The following is a 22,119-nucleotide window of genomic DNA, read 5'->3' as shown; positions in this document are numbered from 1 at the left end:
TGTGTTTTTGGATTTCGTAATCATGCACATATTCCTTAATTTTCTTTTAAAGTTGATCAGTTCCTTTTCTTCTGATGAGTTAAGGGCAAAATAAATTCATTGATTGATATAATAATTAAATGGTTTCGTGCTATCAAGAATTGTAAATGTCAACATACTTAAAGGAATAAATGGTAAGATGGTCAACATCTTGGAATTTGTCATTTAGTTGTTATATGCTCTGTAATTACATCAAGCTTCATAAATTAAAGGATTAGTATAAAGGAGTAGTATATATATATATATATATATATATATATATATATGGAATTAAAGTTTATCAAGAAAAAAGGTAAAGTATTATGGTTAATTTGTGCTCTTAAACCAAAAGGAAAACATGAATTTTCTCCTGCATCAATGTTATATCAAAAGAACCAAATAAATTATACCAGGTGAATACAATTTACTAATGAAACATCATGATAAAATAATGAAGATGCCCTATTGTTTGATTGAGGTTCAATAAATTATTCATCACACCATACAAAATCTTTTAAACACATACATTTAACAAATAAAAAGAATATATGGGCGACTTGCTCATCAATGATTGTTTTCATACAAGGTAAATAAAATTAACCTTTCAACTTGTCATTTCAAAACGTAAGTATTGTTTCAATATGGATATGTGGCACAATGGATAAAGGTGTTAAGTACAGGTATTTCCAAATGGCTGCCTTCTGGAGGTTGAAAGTTCAATCCTTACTTATGGTTATACTAACTAGGATTAAACTAAAAAATTACTTGAGAATTTATCCAGGTTGTGGCTAATAGTTTATTTAATAAAGGGTTTTTAATACCATATAAATTCTAATTACTTTTAAACAACTCTTTATAACCAATGATTGTCTCCCTTGTATTCAAAATTATGCTCTAACTTAAATTATAAGTTCTACAATATAGTACTTGGCCTTCGGGACAAGATCAAAGTGTAGTATCTGTTCTTCAGATGCTGCACTTCAATTTCTTGTTCTCTGTCAGTGGAGGAGAAATCCTTCACGACTGAGACAATTTTTATTTTTCTTCCTTTTCTCCACGTTAAAAAACGACCCTGGTGTTGAACTCTGTCCCGTGGGGAGGCATTGTAAATAGGAACTTAAATTATAAGTTTACATGGCAGAGTTTGAGTAGGTGTTGTTCGTACAAGTCACAGATACGTCCCAAACAATCGGTCCAATAGTGACTTTGTTGCTGTCGAGCTGAGGTATAGTTTTATTGCCCTAGGAGGTTCATCATTCCAGACTTTACTTTCTCTCTGAAAAGGGGTTAGTTTTTTGCTAATAAATGAGGTACTTCTGCTGACAGAGCTGCTCAGGCATTTTTTTTAAGCCAGAGTGCACTTTGTCTAGTGTGCTGACTTTTTAAAAGCCACCTGACATTTTATCTAACCTCTTGCAGAATAGGTACATAAATATATGCTACAAACTGATGCGAAATAGTAACATTTTTCTTTTACTTCTTTCATATGCTATTATATACATATATTTTTTTTTATTTGAGGGTAAACAGTTACGTATGGTCGCTATAAACAGCCATCTGTAGCGACCATATGTAACTGTTTACTTTCAAATAAAAAAAATATTTTGCTCATTATTGAGCACTATCTAACAACCTCGTTGTATTCATTAGTACCGACTTTTGAACATCTCAAACCTGAATCTATATATATATATATATATATATATATATATATATATATATATAATAGAGAGAGAGGGAGAAAGGGAGATTTATAATTTTGTGTTACAGTTCTATTATTCTTATAAACACTCCTAAAAGATAATGTGGTACATTATTGAGATATTTTTTAAATTGTTTTTTTTTTTTTTTTATATATAAACTGATATCTAATTTTGTTTCTAATAAAAAAAAAAACCCCTGACCATGTTAAATTTGAGGGGATCAAAACTAAGCATAGTTGAGTCCATAATTCATGACAGTACCCATTGAGCCAATCATGCAACCCCATATTTACTTTTGTATTTATGTTCTATCATTTGCAATTGTTGAATAAGTGATTGTGGGAGATTATATATATATATATATATACAGGGCTTTACATTGCGAGTAAAACAGTCGCATTTGCGAGTGATTTTTCAAAGTGGTGACTAGAAATACTGAAACGCTTATCTTTTGGAGATTGTATTGCTTTCACTGACAATCATCCAAAGCTCACTACTGAGTGAAAAATAACTTTTCAACTTTTTTTTTTAATAAAATGAACAAAGTTAAATTATTTAAACAATAAAAGTTTAATAGAACAATGTACTCTTTTTTTTTGTTTAATGAAGGCTGTTTAAAAAATATCTGAAGAAAGTAGAATATTTATACCTTCAAGTATCAACATAAAATTTGTTGTATATTTAGAATTACACTTAAAAAAAAAAAAAACTTTTTATAATGTACATACTCATCACAGAATGAATATGCCATATTCTAAAAATCATGTGGGTTTTGGCTAGTAACTTTTCTGTTTGGCTAGTAAACGAAAATATTTAGTTGTCAAAAGTCAACTAAAGATAAATGTGTCCATAGAGCCTTGATATATATATATATATATATATATATGATATATATTATATATTAGTTTTTCTTTTTTTTGTATTATCCTTAGTACACTTACATGACATTGTAGTGACTAATAATTAAAATAAGATAAATAAAATGAAAGAGTTGTCCCCTTTAAATGAAATATGTATAGTAAATCTCAAAATACATTCTTCAAATGATTCAAGGAAGATCTTCAGTGATGCCTTGTCCTCATAGTCAATTTTGGGTTTTGCATTATATCAGCTCAGACAGCAACCTTGACCTGACTTCAAGAATGCCAGACATCTCCTTGAAAACTATCAGTTATGTGTGCTAACATTGGGACACACACACACACACACACTCTTCAGCCTTTCTTATTAATGGCATGATGTCAGCAGACATAATATAAACATTACAATCATAAAATAAAGCAGAAACTATTTTGAAGAGAGTTGTTATACTTTGTGCTAAATTACTGCTAAAAGCAATAAACTATTTTCCTTTCTGCCTATTTATTTATCATCTCGGAGATCAAACATTATTTGTTCCTCAAAGATAAATACAAATGTGTATATTGAAGTTTGTCATTTACATACATATATTTATATACTTATATATTGCAATATATTTATATGTGCATAGGCGAGTCTCATCAATGGTCTTCCCACAAAGAGAAAGTACTAAATGACAATAGCCTGGAGGTAAGAGACTCCTTTTTTTTTTTTTAATGGAAATTGCTCCAGACAAGGCATGAAGCCATTTGATGTAAGAAGCTAAAGAAAATACAACTTCAAGGTCAAAAACTAGCCAATGAAAAATGTTAAGACTCAGAAAACAGTAATACTTGCCCTTTGTCATAAAAATTGTTCATGGAATTTGAAGACTAAAGGACAAAATAAGAGAAGCAAAAGTTACAAGGCTGCTGAAAGTAAACCCAAGGTCCACTTTCCAATCTCATTTGATTTCTTTAATAATAAAGTAATTAAAATTATATCAAAATCACAGATGCATTAAACACAGTGATCAAGAAAAAAAATGGAGCAATTTCAAAACATTAGGGCCATTTAAACGCTGTCTACATTAAATATTTTCCTGGGAGTATACTGAGTGTGGATGGTGAATATGAAGAGTTATAGCAAGCTTCGGCAAAATTTTGTGAGTTGTTGACTGATAACATAGGGTGTTGTCCCTCTCTACATTCGGAGTGTTATGATAAATGGCAGTGAATGCCAAGCCTTTAGCCAGACCTTTCTCAATAATTGCAGTACAATAGAGAATTTGCTCAAAGTGCTACATTTGCCCATCATAGAGGTTATCTTGAGGATGAATCGATTATGCTGCTATGATCATGTGGAGCATTTATCCTGCTGGTTAAGCCGTTGTAGAAGCATGAATGTTTTGAATCACAGAAAGGGCCAAAGAAGACTTGAACAAGACCGCACAGAGTAGAATTTGGAGACAGACGACCTGCTGAACTATAAAAAGTGTAGTGCAGACTTGCGTAATAACAGAAAACGTCTAACCCTTGAACAAGGGAAAAGGTATATTGAATGAATAGAAAAAGAGTATTTGATATACATTCACCTTAAAGCCTCTCTATAATCATATCGGTGTTTGCTCAGAGGTGTACCAGCGATCTCCTTTCACATTGTGTTCTGCAGTCCTGAATGTGCTGCCTCAGAATTGTGTGAATGAACATGTATCACGGTCACATTTTCAAAGTTCTGTAATGGCTAACTATCATGATATTCCTAAGTTTTATGCATTGCCTAATTAGCTTAGTAGCCTTTGTCTATTACTAATGGTTTTATAATCATGGCTTAATGAAGGAAAAAATAAAATAAATTAAAGATATCAGACAATATTTTGTATGCTTGTGTTTTTAATCTATATGTAACTTTGATAAATATGCATTATATCATTTATTATTATTATTATTATTATTTATTTTTAATTGATATTAAGAATAAAATATGAAAAAACTAAAATGAATTTTTTACAGATGTATTTAAAAATAGAATTGTAAATATGACTATATTTTTGATAACTTTGTTTTTAAGCTCCTCCCACCCAAGATTATCTTCACCCACCCAATGATGGATAAATATAGTTTGTTAATAATATAATAATCTTTTCCGTGTTAAAATTATATATGAACACATTTACAAAGTGCTGCCTTTCTCATACGACAATGCCTATAATTATTACTATGATCATGTTCAAAAAAATAAATATTAAAAAGAAAAACCAAAAGTTAAAACAAAAAACAAAAATATTGATCTGCTGAAATAAGCTTATCACTCACAAAAATGACAGAACTTAATAGAAAAGAACTTCGAAAAGTCTAGCTATGCCACCAATATTATATTAAGTTACTTGGGAATGCACTAGGTTTTTGTAAAACGTTTTTTTTTTTAAGAATATGACAAAATTACCCTCCTCCCCACAAAAAAAAAAATAAATAAAATAAAAATAATGTAGGGTAAGAGAGATTCATACAGAATTTGGATAGGTGTGTGATCGGGTTAGGGTGGGAAAGTTTTAACAGGTGAAAATAAACAACAGGTGATACATGAGGACACTTGAGATTGGTAACATGAAGGCTTCCTTTCTCTTCACATACGAATGAGAATATATATATATATATATATATATATACACACACACACACACACGGAGAAAGAGAAAGTGATATAGAAAGATATGAACCATATGCAGTAGGCAGACCCTAAAGTGAAAAACCTTAAAGTCAGTGTTGTGGGTACCGGCGAGAGTCGCAAGAACTTCGGCGGTCAGTGGCACTGAGGATGGACTTAACACTAAAGTCAGTATGTCCCCCTCCACTGGCTGAAGTCTGGCACTGTGAAAAACCAGCTGGTGCCTCTTTTTCTTGTTCCATTTTCTTTTTTGTCTCTTTTGGCGGGTTTATTTGGTTTGTGCAGCAGCTGGTCACGGTGCATTTCGACCCACCACCCTCGCAACTTGTGGTCACCACTGTACTAAGCTGAGTCTGTTCTGATTTACCATTACTCGTGGCGTGTCCACTCTTGTCTGATGAAGTAGTCGTAATGCTGCTGATGACCTGGCCTGAACTTGTGAACACCGATTGGATGGTCAGGGTTTTGGTGGTTGGAGGCATGGACGATGACCCTGACGTGCAACCTGGCTGATTGGCAAAAGAAACTGGGGCCTGTGCAAGCAATGGAGAGTCAGGTTTGATATACATGGTGCCTTCAAAAGCAAATTCATTAGGAAGAAGAGGTTTGATAAAAAGACTTCCCTCACAGGAGAATGTGTTCTCTTCCTCTTCTTTCTTTTCTATAACTGGCGGTGCATCAGACTTTTTTTCAGGACTTTCAACTTTAGAACTTGATGTTGCCAATGGTGACGAATCTGGATGAACAGGCTTCCAAAGCATACTACCCTCAAACATGTAGGTGTTTGATGTGCAGTTGACTTTTGTTTTGTGGTTATTGGCTGCTGACGATGATACAGGAGCAGGTTTGGTAGGGGGGGTGAATTTAAAGCTGGACACATTTGATTCTGTAGAGTTTGTTTCCTTTTCTTGTTTTATTTCTACTTTGGTCATGTGGCCATTACTAGAAAGGTTCATGCCAGCAACCGAAGGTTTCACATCTGTGGAGCTATCTACAGATGGACTAATCTCCGATTTAATTAGGGGTACAGACGTTATGTTTTGTCCCTGCCCCATAACTTCTGGACTTTCACTATCATCCAGTTTTGGCTTTTTTTGTTGGTGGTTCCCACATAAAGCAGGATCTTGGTTACTGGCAACAGCTTCTTTGTCCCTTTTAACACAAGGTGTAAAGTTGGCAGTCAAATAGATTGAACATTTTGTTTGGTAAGTGTGATTGTGATATGTTTGGGGGTTGTTGGCTTGGGTTTCACAGGTGGCAGAGTATGGCTCACTGGGAGGTTCAGTTTTGATTGTCTGTAATAATTCTGGTTCAACAGTTGTAGACTTTTGTGCTGGTATTTGGGACGTGGTTAATCGGTGAGAAGCCATACAGTGGCAGTGGCCGAGTTTTGCAGCCGTCACATTGTTTGTGTGGGCGGAAGGTTTCCCTGGAGTTGGAAGGACAGATGTCAGATTTGTGGTTGGGGTAGCTATTTTAGAACCTTCCAGAACCTTTCTATGACAATCAGGACACACGGTAATTTTTACTTTGGTCAGTGCCGCACTACTGGCACCCTTGGAATCGAAATCGGCCTCAGAAAAATATTTGTTACAGAGTTCGCAGCGAAGCAGGTGGTCATCATTTGTTTTCTTAGAGGAGTTGGGAGATAATGAACCAATGTGGGGACTATGTCTCTTGTGAGCAGCCTCATCAGATGGGGGTTGAGAGATGGATTTTTCACTACTCTCCATCTTATACTGTCTTTGTGTTTTGTCTTCCTGCTGGTTAGGGCCAGTAAGAGCACTTGGGTGAGAGGAGAACAAGGTGCTGCTACACTGGTTATTAGGGCTGACTAAAGTTTCAGAGTCTGGGTTGAAGGGCTTATACCAGCTGACCTTAGAGTTATCACTTTGTCGAGAAAGGTGCGTTATTGATGCCTCGTCACTCGGAGTACTTTTAGCGGCCATTATGTGGCCATTAGGCGGTGTGAACGAGTTTACCTCTTTTGTCTTTTCAGCCATAATTTTTCTTTATTCATCACTCATGACTAGATTTGTTTTTGTCAGGTCACAATAGATGACATGGTCCAACAGTGGTCAACCAGCATATTCAGGTCAAGCCCCCAATAACAAGCAGCACCAAGCTGTAAGCACCAGTAAAGTGGCAGTGCGTTGTCTAAAGGAAACAAAACGGTCAACATTTGAGCATGGTAGTTGGTTAGAGCAGGTGATCATCATGAGAAGTCATGGCAAAGCTAGTTTTAGGGTAGGGAACCATCAGGGATGCAGCAAGGAAAACATAGCGGGCAGATAAAACCTGAGCAATTCTCAAATTAACAGGCAGTTTCACTTTTCTTCCTTTTTTTCTTTTTCAACCCCCACCAGGCACAAAGTTTCTTGTTCTTTATTCAGCAGAAGAACCACAACCAATGGATTTGATTTTAGGCAGCGTTATTAACCTGAATATAAATAAAAAAAGATATTTAAATATAAGTTTATTGCTCTTTTTTAATATTGCTTCAAAATTTAAGATAGAAAAAAAAAAAACAAAGCGATGGCAAAAATAAAAAAAAAAAAAAACAAATAAGACAGATAGTAGAAAAAAAAAAAAAAGAACGAAGAGCTGGAAAAAAGAAAAAAAATCGAAGAGGTAAAAAAATAAAAATCGAAGACGTAAAATAAAAAAATTAAAATTAAAAGGATAGGAAAAAATTTAAAAAACAAAATACAAAAACATTTGAAAAGATATAAAATTTAAAAAAAAAAAAAAAAAAAAGGATAAAAAGGATAAAAGAAATATACTTATGTCTCATCTGAGTGTTGGAAAGTACATCTATGATTTGTCAAAAATTATTGTATGATTATAAAAATGGCAGATGTATAATCAAAAGATGCAAAGTATATGTGGCTCCTTCACAATAAATTCATTATATTATGCACCATATAACTTCATGTTAGATTCATTATATTTTTATCCATGTATATTTTTTTGACAAGCTGAAGTACTTCCTAAATGATTGTTTAAATTAGTATATAGATATTCAATCTATTTTTTAAATACTGCTTGTTGCAAAGTTGTATAAAATAATAGAAAAACCATAAAATTAATTTTAATATGGGTAGAACCACCTTTGGCAGTAATTTGCAGATGAAATTCTATGAGGTATGAACTCATACAAGGTTTTCATTGTTTCTAAAAGGAATTTTTAAACAATCTTGTCCTTGTAGTTATAATAGTGGTGGATATAGACTCATCTCCATATATAATATTTCGATTGCAAAAATTCCCCTCTGGACCAAAGTACCGTAGGTTTCTAACAACAGCTGCCATATACAAATTCAATACATCTAGGCTAATAGCCGTTATCTTATGTAGCTTTCGAACACCATTTTAGACATTCACTTGTGATAATAAAATGCTACATTAGATCCGATGAGCAACACCATCACAATTGCCACATCTACAGAGAAAGAAGTTCCTATTTTTCTTTCTCAATATTTAATGCTCTCACTGCTACCAGTTGAGACCAGGTCAAATTCTATATTTTCCTACGATATTGTGCTTACACCGCCATTAACTGGTTATTACATTACACATAACATAATCTTTCCATTTTCTGATTCAAAAATATATTATTTTGCCCATTTTGATTGGCTGATACCTGACTATTTGCATATTCCGGAATCCACTTCTACAATAAATAAATGAACGCTTTAGAAATTATACAATATGGCGTTGCTCTCTACACAAGAAAATCGTGCTAAAAAAACTAAATTAAACATATTAATCAACTGGTGTCACACTCTACAATCATGCTGAAAATAAAATAAAAAAAAAAAATTAAACATTAACTGATTGGCATTGCTTAAAAAAAAAAAAAGAAAGAAATTAAACATTAACAAATTATCATCACACTCTACAGATTACAATCATGCTGGAAAAAAAAAACAAAAAAAAAAACACAAATATATTTACCGATTAGCATTGCTCTATATAGAAGACAATAACAGTTATTTTTTTTTTTGGGGGGGGGGGGTAAATTTTTACATTAGTCCCACCTTCACAATTTTCTTTACCATGACTTACATAGGATTTTGACTATGCTGATTACAAAAATCTCATTTAAATTTGGCAGAGACAAGTACTTTTCAATGGTTGGGGGGGGGGAGTTCTATTCCGAAAGCCGTTCTTAACTTGAGGAGGTTAGGGATTGGCTACCAACAACAACTGTAATTTTTTACAAGGGGGGGGGGCTGTGTTAACCGAGCAATGCCAGTTAATGGGTCCTGCTAGTTATTTATTAAAAAGCACTATAAATGCTCAATAATATTGAGATCTGGGGGTTGTGGTGGCCAGATGAGATGTTTAACTTCATTAGAATGTTTCTTGTCATTCAGTAACGATTTTATCTGTGTGAATTGGTACATTATCATCCTGAAAGATTGTGCTTCTCTCTGAAAATATTTCTGTAACAAAAGGATGAATTTGATCAGATTAAATATTAACATTTGGCCATTTTTAAAAAGTTTAAATAATAAAAAAGTTATATGCTGTTAACTTAAAATTAGTGATTTTTTATGCCAATTGAAGATGGTTAAATTTGTGCTCATTTTTGCATTAATCCTTAACTGTGCATCAAACGGATACCATATTACTTAGTTCACTGCACCTTATCATAATAAGGTCCATACAAAATTTCAGCCAGATTGACTCAGTAGTTCCTGAAAAAAAAAAAAAAAAGAAAAGAAAAGTGGAATGGATGGATAGAGAGTGAGACTAAGAAATTTAATATAGATTTTTTCAGAAAGAGAAGCCGCCAGGCTAGCAGATTTTGAAGACATAGCCACCAAGATCAGATCTTCCTTTGTATTTAACAGTTAGAAGAAGTCAGTCTGGGTTAAATGTTTCTTTTGGTTATCAATGATGATTCTTCCAAAACTCTAGAGAACAAGTCTGTAAGTCTTCCTTTTACTAAATGCTTTGCAATGGGTTTCTGATTCCAGCTAAATGAAATCCAGCTTTGTGTATTTTGTGGGGAAAAGTTTTTGTTGACCCTTAGTTCTCAAGCCAGTCATTTAGCTCTACAGAAATTTTGAGAGCTGTACTTATATGATCGTGTAAGAGTTTGATGGTCCTATCTGAGAGTTTAATTTTTTTCCAGAGTTTTATTTTGATGATGATACCCACCCACCGCTCTTTCTCAAAAGTTGTCATTATTTTCAAGACAATATTTCTTCATACACCAAACATCTTGGCTGTTTTCATTACGTTAGCACCTGCCATACAAGCACCAACAATTTAATCTCTTTGAAATCTGGTAAATGTCATTATTTTTAATGAATGCTAATTACCTTTTTTTACTGATATCTGAAGAGAAAAAAAAAAAAAAAAAAAAACAGTTAAAAATTTTTTAAATAAAAAAAACAAAAAAAAAACAATTTGAGCAGAACATTAAGCAACACTAATAATGAGACAAGGAGAAAGTAACAACCTTAAAAGTTAGTGTCTCTAATGATATTGAAAGGGAAAAGATAATGAAATACCAAGGTCTTATGGATAACATGAAAAGAAAATGGAATCTTAGGAAGATCCCTATCATTTTAGTAATTATAGAAGCAACCAGACTCATGAAAAAGAATTTCAAAAACTACCTCGCAAATATACTCTGCGAAACAAATGCAAGTGTACTTAAAGGGACAGAATCTTAAAAAGATCTCTTGGTTGGAATGTGTGGGATAGTGGGTGAATATCTGGCATCTGATAGGATGCACATCCCCAGCTAAAAAAAATTTAAAAAATAATAAAAATGATAATACGATGCTCGGTGCTTCTAGTATCATACCCCTCCACCCACATTTCTATTTATATAAAATATGTGCATATTTTTTTTTTTACCATTAATTCACTCCAAAGAAGGCACAGTGCCATTTTGATGGCAGAGGCTACTAATTGGAGCCAAATTTACAGGGACACTGTGCAGGGAGTGAGCAGTGAGATCTGTTCACATTATACTTGAATTTCTGCATATCAGTACAGTGAGAAAGGAATTCCAAAGTTCAGCAGTTCAGGGGAAGGAACTATTTGAGTAGCAGATTCTCTGGCATCTGGGGATCTCTACAGTGTAGGGATGGGATTTTGCTGCTTGTTGGGAGTATTCACATCGAGGAAGTACAAGTGCTTTTAGTTTGTCAGAGCATATTCCATTAAAATACTTGTAAAATAGGCCAAAGAAAAATAACACTTCAGCGATGGAATAGAGAGGTTGAAGTTTGGTTGCAAGTGCTAGACCTATCAGGTTTGAGACTCTTTTTTGAATCCTGTCTAAGAGCGAGACTAGCAGTAGATGCACCAGCCCAGTTGTGGCAACAACACTCCATGCATGGGTGAATTGTGGCTTTGTAGAGATACAGGATACTTTCAGGTGCAAGTAATCCTCTAGCACGGCAGAGAGAGCCTACCTTATTTGCAGCAGCCTTGGCAATGACCTCAATGTATTTGTTTCAATTCATGTTGCTTGTGAATGTTAAACTGAGGAATTTGAATGAAGTACTTTTAGGTAGTGTATCATTAGCCATAGCAATCAGTGATTGAGAAGGTTTCTTGTAACCATTGAAGGATATAAACTTAGTCTTGGCAGCATTGAATGTTACTATCCCTTTACATTCCCATTCCACTACAGACTGGAGGTCTTTTTTTAATGTTTTAACCATTTTATGTATTCATTCGTTTTCAGCCCCTGTCCATTATAGAGTGTGGCGTCATCAGCAAATATACCTACCCTGGAGACAATTTTATCAGGGAGGTCATTTATGAATATGAGAAATAATAAAGGTCCAAAGATTGAAACCTGTGGCACACCTGCATTTATATCATGTTATTTTTTATGTACGACCGTCGAGAACAACCTGGATATTCCTCTTGTCTAAAAAGGATTTGATTATGTTAAGTATTCATTCAGTAATACCATATGATTTAATTTCATCAGAAAACCATCATGCAAAATCTTGTCAAAGGTCTTAGATATATCTAAGGCTCCTGCCTTACCCAGTGTATGGTATATATGTTCGGAGATTACAGTTGGGATATCTGCAGTAGAATAGGCTTGCCTAAATCCATACTGTCGGTTGAAAAGAAGTTTATTTTCTAGGAGGTGGTGGACTAGTGTTTGATTGATTAAGAACTCAGATTTTGGCAAAGAGAGGGAGGAGGCTAATGGGGTGATAATTGAGTGGTTCAGTTCTTTTGCCAGAATTCTTGAAAATTGGTATATAACAGAAGCAGTTTTGCAGCAGCCAGGAAAACTAGATTCAGTTAGGCATTTGTTTATAGTTTGGTGAGAACCAGGGCATGTTTACATATTTGTATGCATAGGATACATGCCTATATTAACTAACCAAATTAGGAATTTTGGAACAAAACTATTAGGCATAGGATGTATAATGTTGGCTATATTTAGTTTAATTTCACTTTATACAAACGAGACAAAGAGAGATTGAAAGCCCTCTGTAGAAATTCAGATGTTTGTGAATTTTGTGGAAGTTTAGCAATAGACAGACATCAATGAACAGATTTCAAATTTCAGTTTCTTTGGAGTATTTTAGAGAACATAATATCAGCACAGCCTTCCATTTGAAAATTCAAATATTTCAAATTTATGCAAACAAGACAGAGAATGAAAGCCCTCTGTAGAAATTCAGATATCTGATTTCTTGTGGAAGTTTAACAATAGATATTAGACATCAACAGGGCTCTACACTGTGAGTGAAACAGTCGCATTTGCGACTAGAAATAATGAAACGCTTATCTTTTGGTGATTGCATTTCTTTCATTAAGAATCTTCCCAAGCTCACTACTGAATGAAAAATATCTTTTCAACTTTTTTTTTTTAATAAAACAAACAAAGTTAAATTATTTTAACAGTAAAAGTTTAATAGAACAATATACTTTTTTTTTAACGAAGGCTGTTTAAAAGAAACATCCGAAAGAAATCAGAATGTTTATACCTTCAAGCATCAACATAAAAATTGTTGTATATTTAGAATTACACTTATTAAAAAAATATTGAAAAATGTTGATGTACATATTCTCCACAGAATGAAGATGTCATATTCTAAAAATCATATGGGTTTGGCTAGTAAACGAAAATATTTAGTTGTCAAAGGTCAAATGTGTCCATAGAGCCCTGATTAACAAAGATTCAAAATTTCAGTTTCTTTGGAGTATTTTAAAGAGATTTTAGGTGACATAATATCAGCACAACCTTCCATTTGAAAATTCAAATATTTCAGATTTGCATTAAATTTGATCCACAGTTATTAGACACTAATAAGGATTCATTGAATTCCAATTTCTTTAAATTTTAGACTTTCAAGAATTAAAATCATGTAATAAATTTTGATCAAAATTGAAATAAAGATTCTAGACATAGGATTTAGTATTATTACATCTGAATTTTAATTTTTGGTGAGGAGGACTAAAAGTAATACAAAACGTTCCTGTTTGGGAATTAATTTTATCCATCTGAGAACATGCATCTTCTAGTATACATATATATTATAGTAAACCCTTATTTGTTGCTTTGCAGTTTCATTGTTTGATCTGAACAGAAAGTTTCATAATTAAAAAAGTCATTCCAAAAGAAAAGCTTCCTATTTTTTAACTCTAAAGTTGAAGAGCTACAAAGACGAGAGTGGTACAAGCGATTTTTTTGTGCTCCAGAATTTTTCTTTTATATATATAATCACTACCATTCTCAACGCACTTTTGCCAGAAATTCAATGACGCATCTCTGCTTCTGACACACATCCATGACAGAGGTTGCTTTCTTAGAATCTCACACCATCAATATCTGCAACAGAGAGATGAAACTTTCAGGTCATGAATGCATAAGTTCAATTATTATAACAATGCAATTTGCCATCCCTTTTGATCTATTCAGACGGAATAAAAATAGGAAGCATTACTTTTGAATGTCCCTCGTATATTATAAAGAAACAAAAATGAAAATTTTTAAATTAGCATTTTCTTTTTGATTAAAAAAGTTAAAAAATTAAATTGATCAAGTATTCATCTAATGTTCATTTAATTGAAAGCCTTATTTACATTACTTATTTTGTAGACTCCATTTTTCATCTTACCATCTGCAGGTTGAATAAACCATTTGAGTCTATCAAGTTGTCTTGGTTTTGTTTTGTTTTTACAACGTATCAACCATTTTCAGGTTATTTAATGCTGAATCCAGTAATTTTGGAAAAGTTTTTATGCTTTAAGTTCTTTATATTTTCAGACATTTATTCATAGTGTTTGGTTTGATTGTTTTGTAAGAAAAAATTGATTTTGTTTTTGCAAAGCAGGATTGATTTTTGCAAAGGGAAAGGAAAAAAAACATTAATGTTTGGTGCATTTATTGGTTAGGAAGCCAGTATCTCCAGACAGCCTGATTTGGTGGCACCATATGCCCCAATAAGGTATTACCACTCCAGGCTAAAGTGGACATAGGAGCAATGGTAACTAAGGGGCAACTCGGCATTCCCCACAGTCCCCAAATGAGGTTTCACCAGTGGATGTCTTTTAAGGCCATACCCAGAACTTATGTTTAAGTTGACTTACATCTTGGCCAATTATGGCAAAGCATCCAACCAACTTTGATAGCTTCTTTGCACTTATTGTATTTCTGGTGATAGCAGCCCACACATTCAAGTCTTGCATGCTGTGATGGCAAGTTAATCTTTATTCCATTGATGAAGACCTTTGCCACCGCCCTCTTTGATGGTAGTAATCAAAGTTCTCACATGCCCACTATCGTGTTTGCGCCAACTGGGTCGTGGTGACAGGAGAAGGTCACAGACTAATTCTTCTCCTTGACAAAAAGCAGCATGACCAAATCACCTAAGGCATCAGTGCCACAGTAACATTTTCAATAACAAAATAAACACCTTTATACATACGTGTTGGGTGTTTATACGTGGCCTCCTTTTTTCACTTTTATAGTCGCTTCTATCCACCGTTGCTGTTTTGTCTGTGGTTCCTATACAATAAGCTTTTTTATGCAGAAAATAATACAAAGAGACATTTGGTGAGTTTTCTTCAAGGTTTTATTTTAGAGAGAATTAACTTAGGAGAGAGAGAGAAAGAGAGAGAGTAACGTCCTCTGAGCTAATTATTTAGTTATTAGTAAACTTCTTATCTAAAATGAGTGATGCACAGACAGATATCAAGATAACATTTAACACTTAGATTATAAAGTTTTCTAAATTATTGACTAATCCACGACTGACTTGCATTATTCGATGCCTTCCGATTGGCTCCCGCAGACAGACTGGTTTGCTAACCCTGTTTACTCTCAGCTCGAAAAATGTCATTCGTCATATCTGTTTTGTCTATGCCATTTGACCTGCTGCCCTTTGCCTTAATTTTACATCACCCATCTCTGGGAACAAATGTGTTTTGCAGACTTAGGTTATGATGGCATGCACTACGTGAGACCCTTATCAAAATCCACACTAGCTGACTTCATCACTATTGATGTAGGTTCCCTAACATGTAACAGTAGGAGAGTGATTGCACATTGTTGACGGAAGTTATGGGTGAAACAAATTTCAGTCAAACCCCTTCAAACCCTTGTTGGTTGTTATTAAACTGCTAGCCTTCATTTTCAATTGAGGACATTTTAAGTAATTCAAACTATAGAGCCAATATTGTTAATTTTAATAGTAAATCATGACCATTACAAGGCTGATCTTGATCTTGGTAGTTTGAATAGAGTTGTGTTCCTTTATTAAATATAGTAGATCAAGAAAACATTATTACTTATTCATAAAATTTGATTTTCTTACTTAAAAAAAACTTGATTAATTTACATGATTTTTGGAATATGACATTTGTTCCAAGACAGGTAAGAATATCAAAGATTTTTCTGTATTTTTGTTGTTGTTGTTTTTTTTTAATAGGTTAAACTCAGATTTGCACAAAAAAAAGCATAATAAATATTGGAATTTCTTTAAATACAACAGCATTCACCTGGGGTGGGTTGAACTAGATCTAAATGAGTTCAACGCTTTGCATAATGGTGTTCATCACTGCTGATCGGCAAGTGAGTCTTAGCATACTTCAGCCATTCCTGGTTCCAATGTTGAACACCAAAAATGTAGAGACCAATCACCAGTTCCATATTTCTACCTGAATAAAAATCTGTTTTTACATATTCTTGATCAGGGCATAATGAACTTCACTGGCATGTGAGTGTTCCATTACTGACCTAGACTATGTAAACAATGTTACTATATTTAGCAAAATATATGTTGATATCCAACAGGCACAATGTCATATGTGTACATAGATATGATTATCAATGCCTCAAAAACAGAGGTTTTGTTCATCAACTACTCTCTTTCCAGCAGAATCCCTACCATTCTCAATAGTGTCATCGTTGGGGAAATCGAGCAGTTCAAGTATCTTGGCTCAACCTTTATAGCTACATGACAATCAACCTTAACTTTCTAAACAATTGAAAATCTATTTCAAATAAGCATACTGAGTCAGGGTCATCATTTATATATTTTTGAATTGTCATATGAGAAGCATTGATTCTATAATACTTGGGAGCATCTGCTGGAATTCAATCAAAAATCATTTTATGGTATATATCAACCTGTTTCATATATACCAAATTTATAAGCAACAATTTGGTTGGTTTGGTTGTTTTGTTTTATGGCATGTCAACTCTTTTTGGGCTATTTAATCTAGTTATTTTAGTGAAAGTTTTTAAACTTCAAATATTTATTCAATGTTTGGTTTGATCATAATTTATTTTTTTGAGGGAAACTTGTTTTTGTTTTTAGATTTTACAGAACATAATTTAGTTTTGCAAAGAAAAAAAAACAATAACAGCAATGTTCAATGCATTTTGAACTAGAAAATTAGTTTCTGCATATAGCCTGATCTAGTAGCATTAGTATGGTCATGATTAGTTGAACATAAGTCACTATGTTGTGATAAAGATCTTATGACTTACAATTCCAAAGTAGCATGATTACTGTACCAAACTTTCAATGTCAACTGACAAAAGGAGAACTGTTGAGAAACTCGATCACAATCAGCTGCTGCAGTGAATCAATCTTATCCACCTAGAAGAGCCTCTAATAATAGTTTGCTCATTCTCAAGGTAATTTTTTAGTCATTACTAGGGCTATGACAACAGAATAATCTTTTCATTGTTTTGACTCTTGAGTATATATCCGACAGTTAATCAACCGAGAAGCACATCACTCTATATAAAAACATAAGATATCAACGGATACACACTCAAGAGTCAAAACAATAAAAATAATATGCTGTTGTCATAGCCCTAGTCATTTGACACACCAGTTTCTGTTAAATCGCTAAAATTAAGCGACAATGAGCCTGATCAGTACTAAAATGGGGGACCATTTGGTAATACGAGGTGCTGTATGTGGTCTAAAGCCTTAAGAGGGACGGGCACTGCTAAGCTATTCTTGCCCAAGACTTACTGCATGAAATAATGCAGCATCCCCAAAACCACAGAGGGTTAAGGGACTCATCCATGATTCATATAGTATAGTCCATAATTAAAGTCAAGATCCCATCGATCTTGTGAATTTCAATGATTATTAGATAATGTGGAGGTTAAAATAGTAAAAAAGGAAAGCATCCATTGACAGTTGATTGGAAACTTGAAATCACAATTTTAGATTGCTTCCTATTCAGAAAATATTTGGTACTCATCTTCAGATAACTGATTTTGATCTGTTGAGATTTAAAAATATGTTAGGGTTTAAAATGGTACTAATCAACATTAAATTTGGTCTTTCATCTGTTAGCAGCTAAGCCCCATTTAAAAGGAAAAATCAATATGATTTAAGCAAACCTATTCTATTTGCAGATATCCTAACTAGTAATTTCTGAATGCATACCATACACTGGACTAGACAGATGAAGCTAGGGTGCTAGCGCTTGATATATCCAAGGCTTTTTACAGGGTCTGGCTTGGAGGTCTTATGAGAATTTGTACAGTATTACTGGACGAATATTTAATACAATCAGATTCTTCTTAGCTAACAGAAAGCTCTAGATTGGCATCGATGGACTGTACATCCAAACAACATAGCATTAATGCAGGTGTACTGTAGGAATTGATCCCTAAACCTTTATTATTCCTGATTTTCATAAACGATCTCCCTGTTGCCATTGTGTCAGAGATGGGTATATTTACTAATAACACCACACTTCATTCTTGTGAGTAAAATGAGCACACACATATTCAAGACAATAGCTGAATCTTTAGAAAATGATCCAGAGTTTGTAGTTTAATTGGGACATAAATGGCTGGTAATGTAAGATGAAGTTCCCTTCCTTTAACAATTATAATAAACATTTCAACTACTGATTGCCTTGGCTAATAGCACCCTACATGAGAGTCCAACATTCTAGGTGACATGAATTTGAATGAATACATAGACAATATTACTAACGCTGCTACAAAAAAGGTGGGCTCTTTCTATCAGGCTAGAAAATTCCACACCTGCTTGCATCCTGTATCTCTACAAAGCCACCATTCACACATGCATGGAGTATTGTTACATCTGGGATGGTGAACCAACCACTAGCTCTCCCTTTGAGACAAGATCCAATCTAATAGACTGCATACTGTCTACCAAGCTCCAGCCTCTATCCCATTGCCTCAGTGTTGCCTCCCTACATTTGTTTTACAGTACTTTAATGGAATGTTCTCCAACAAACTTGCTGCACTGGTGCCACCTCGCTGTAAATAACCTCAAATCAACTGACAATCCACACCTCCACTGTAAGGGTCCCAGATGCCAAAACGTTTTCTAATAGCTCTTTTCTTTGGATCGCTAGCTGTTAGAACTTCCTGTGTTCCCCTGACTGTATTATGATGAAGTAAAAAAAAAAAAAAATTTAATGATAAAAATGTAGGAATACACAAAAAAATTTAAAATTATTTAAAATATTTCAATAAATGGCAGACAAAAAGCACTTGATGATTTTTAAAATGATTATTAAAAACAAATTAAAATTGAACCCAAAATAAAGAAGTTATAACTTATTTCAGTTGTAGAAATATTGATGCAAGGGTGTTAGAATGACATAGGGGAGGAAAATTCCATTTTCTAAGTAGATTAAGTAAGGAGGAATTTTCGACTAGAAATTAGGAATTTAAGCTGATGTGTTTATGAAGTTACGTCATGGGTAAGAAGTCTCAAATGAGACATTGCAGAAGCTGGTGAAATTGTTCTCATTGGCTTTGGTGACAGGACTGAATGTAGAAGTTTTTTTAAATTCTCTCTCTGGCCCCTTTCCCTGGAGAGCAGTTGAGGGGAAAGTTAATACTATTTAATATGTTTGTGCATTTGTAAAAATAAAATAAAGCTAATCAAAGTTCAGAGGAAAAATAACGTTCACGTTTTTAATTTATTCAACCATCACAACTGCTGAGAAGGGAATGGCTGCTATAATAAACAACTATGACAGGACGAATTACTATTACTAAATGTATTAAGATGACAGCTGCTTACATAGCAAGCCACTATCCAGATATTTGCTGGAAAAAAAGAATTTTCACAAGGGAAGTATTATACAGTGGCCTGCATGGTTGGATATTTTGTCCCTCTTTAAAATGGTTGAATTACATTTCCTATATTAGTTTTTCACTAAAAATGTTTTACTTTGTTAGAACACAAGATTAAACAACGAAAGTTTCCATAAAAACATTTTTATGCAAGTAATTAAAATATGAAATGGAAGATTTCCAAAATTTAATGGTTTTGAAGTAGTCAATCCATAAAAATTTGCTGCAGTATTTTGGAAAATCTGCAACAGTAAGGTTTGGGGTGCTCTTGATGGACTTGCACCATCTGGAAATCGCCCATCTCTAACAATCTAAAGAGAGAGCCATTTTGAGGCCAAAGTGGAATCTGTTTTGCTTTATGGCTCAGCATTTTGAACACCGACAAAGCAGTAATAGACAACACTTTATGGAATATAGACAAGGATCTTACAAATTGCATTGGACATCATGTAAAACATGCCACCAAAAAACACCAAGATGGACACCTTACTGTTATCTCAGCTTTGTTAAGAAAGAAAAGTCTTTGACTGCTGATCATTCCTGGAGAAGTCAGAATCTGTGACACCCTCCTATGGAATCCATTATGCATGATAAAAAAAAGCAGTTGGAAAAGCTCATCACACCTACACCAAACAATTTGTAGAAGGCTAGATGCCATCTGGGGTCCTGCCAATGGCGATGTCTGACAGAGATGGTTGAAGGTAATAAGTCAGGAGAATTAAAGAATTCTTGACTTGACCGGTTTACTTTCGGAAAAAAAGTAATAACTTAGAATATCTTTAAAAGGAAAAAAAAAGAAAAAAACAGGGACAAGTACAGGAAAATCTAGACATATAGTGTACTAGTTGTATAAGAACCTGAAATCCAAGTTTTAAAAATAAAATGTCTATTATAAAATTTTTAAAACTTCTATCTGAACATCATCCAGTCTAAATGGTTTCTGTCCGCCCACATATACACGACTATGCATATGATTATTTTTGTGTCATTTTTTTATGCAACCTATTTGTTTATATTTAGCAACCCACTGACCTAGATCATAGATCATAATGGTAATGTATCCACATTGAACTTTTCCTTGACCTTAAAACATAAGTACGCATCAAAACGAGAACAACAATCTGATAAAAATCAAATATTTGGCATTGAGCAGTACACAAGATTATTTATTAGACAACCTTGTGACACACTAGGAAAAATAAAGAGTTGTATATCACTAGCAGGCCGCCCGGCATTGCCCAGTTGCAAAATCTGCTTAAATACGATATTTTGATTAATGCAGATTTCGTATTTATTATATTAGTCTTCAACCTGATATTGGTCCTGAACTGTCATCTAAGCTTCAGCTTCTGTCCCACCGACGAAATGTAGCATCCCTCTGCTCTGCCTGTCCTAAAAGTACTTTAGCGGTGAATGCTCCGACGCACTGCAAGCACTTGTACCCCCTCAACGTAAATACCCCCGACAAACAGCAAAATCCCACCCCTTCACAGTTGAGATCCCTAGATGTAAGAGAGCCTTCTACTTCAGTAGTTTCTTCCCCAGAACCGCTAGACTTTGGAATTCCCTTCTGGGTTCCTGCTTCCAACTGTACTGACATGACGAAGTTCAAGTGTAACATGAACCGACATCTTGCTGCCCAACTTCTCACATAGTACCCCTGTAGCTTATATCCATGATAGTAGCCCCCTACATCAAAGTGGCAATGTGCCTTGTTTGGGGTGAAAATGTTATAAAAAAAATTTTTTAAAATAATATTATATTGGACTCAATATATAATAATGATTTTAAAAGTTAAAAAAAGAAAAAAAAGACTTGTGCGCCACCACCGAGATGACTGAGCTATGAAGACATGTTTGATGCTAAAAATTAAAACATGAATCAATAGCTATTACATTACACATGCATATTCATAATGCGTCGTTCAACCTTCACTTGGCAAATTTCATTTCTTTAATTTGCACACTTTTGCACCAATTTTCCCCAGCTAAAACCCAAAGTTTCGCATTTTTCGAATATCCTATATATTAAGTTTCATGTCTGTAGACCAAAAAACTGACAGGAGTTTGGTAGGCAAAATTTTTTTAAATATGTAGATGCATACATAAATATACATATAGAAAGAAGTTTGTATTTACTATAACCTTTTTACGCAAATATTACACAAGTATAAATCATTTAGATTACCTGCATAAATATAATTACACATAATAGTTAACTAAAGATGATCATACCATAAGAAAACTGAAAAAACTAATGGAGAATTAATTAAAATGAATGTTTAAAAGAATATACAAATTA

The 22,119-nt window shown here is 33.8% G+C and overlaps 1 protein-coding gene across 1 annotated transcript in view; it reads right to left on the bottom strand.

Moving 5' to 3' along the window:
- Positions 1-5,192: 5,192 nt before the first annotated feature.
- LOC145277725 (uncharacterized) overlaps positions 5,193-22,119 on the bottom strand; it is a 30,478-nt gene continuing 13,551 nt past the window's right edge. Inside the window, exon 2 of the mRNA XM_080129427.1 lies at positions 5,193-7,668. Coding sequence (XP_079985553.1) covers positions 5,321-7,231 — 1,911 coding nt within the window. The 5' untranslated portion in view covers positions 7,232-7,668 and the 3' untranslated portion in view covers positions 5,193-5,320. The remainder of the gene's footprint in view (positions 7,669-22,119) is intronic.

This window comes from Euprymna scolopes, chromosome 6 (genome assembly GCF_053919585.1).
Source record: "Euprymna scolopes isolate OS-2025 chromosome 6, ASM5391958v1, whole genome shotgun sequence".
NCBI lineage: Eukaryota > Metazoa > Mollusca > Cephalopoda > Sepiida > Sepiolidae > Euprymna > Euprymna scolopes.
Note: the sequence above shows the minus strand (reverse complement) of the source record. Positions and strands in the feature narration are given on the sequence as shown.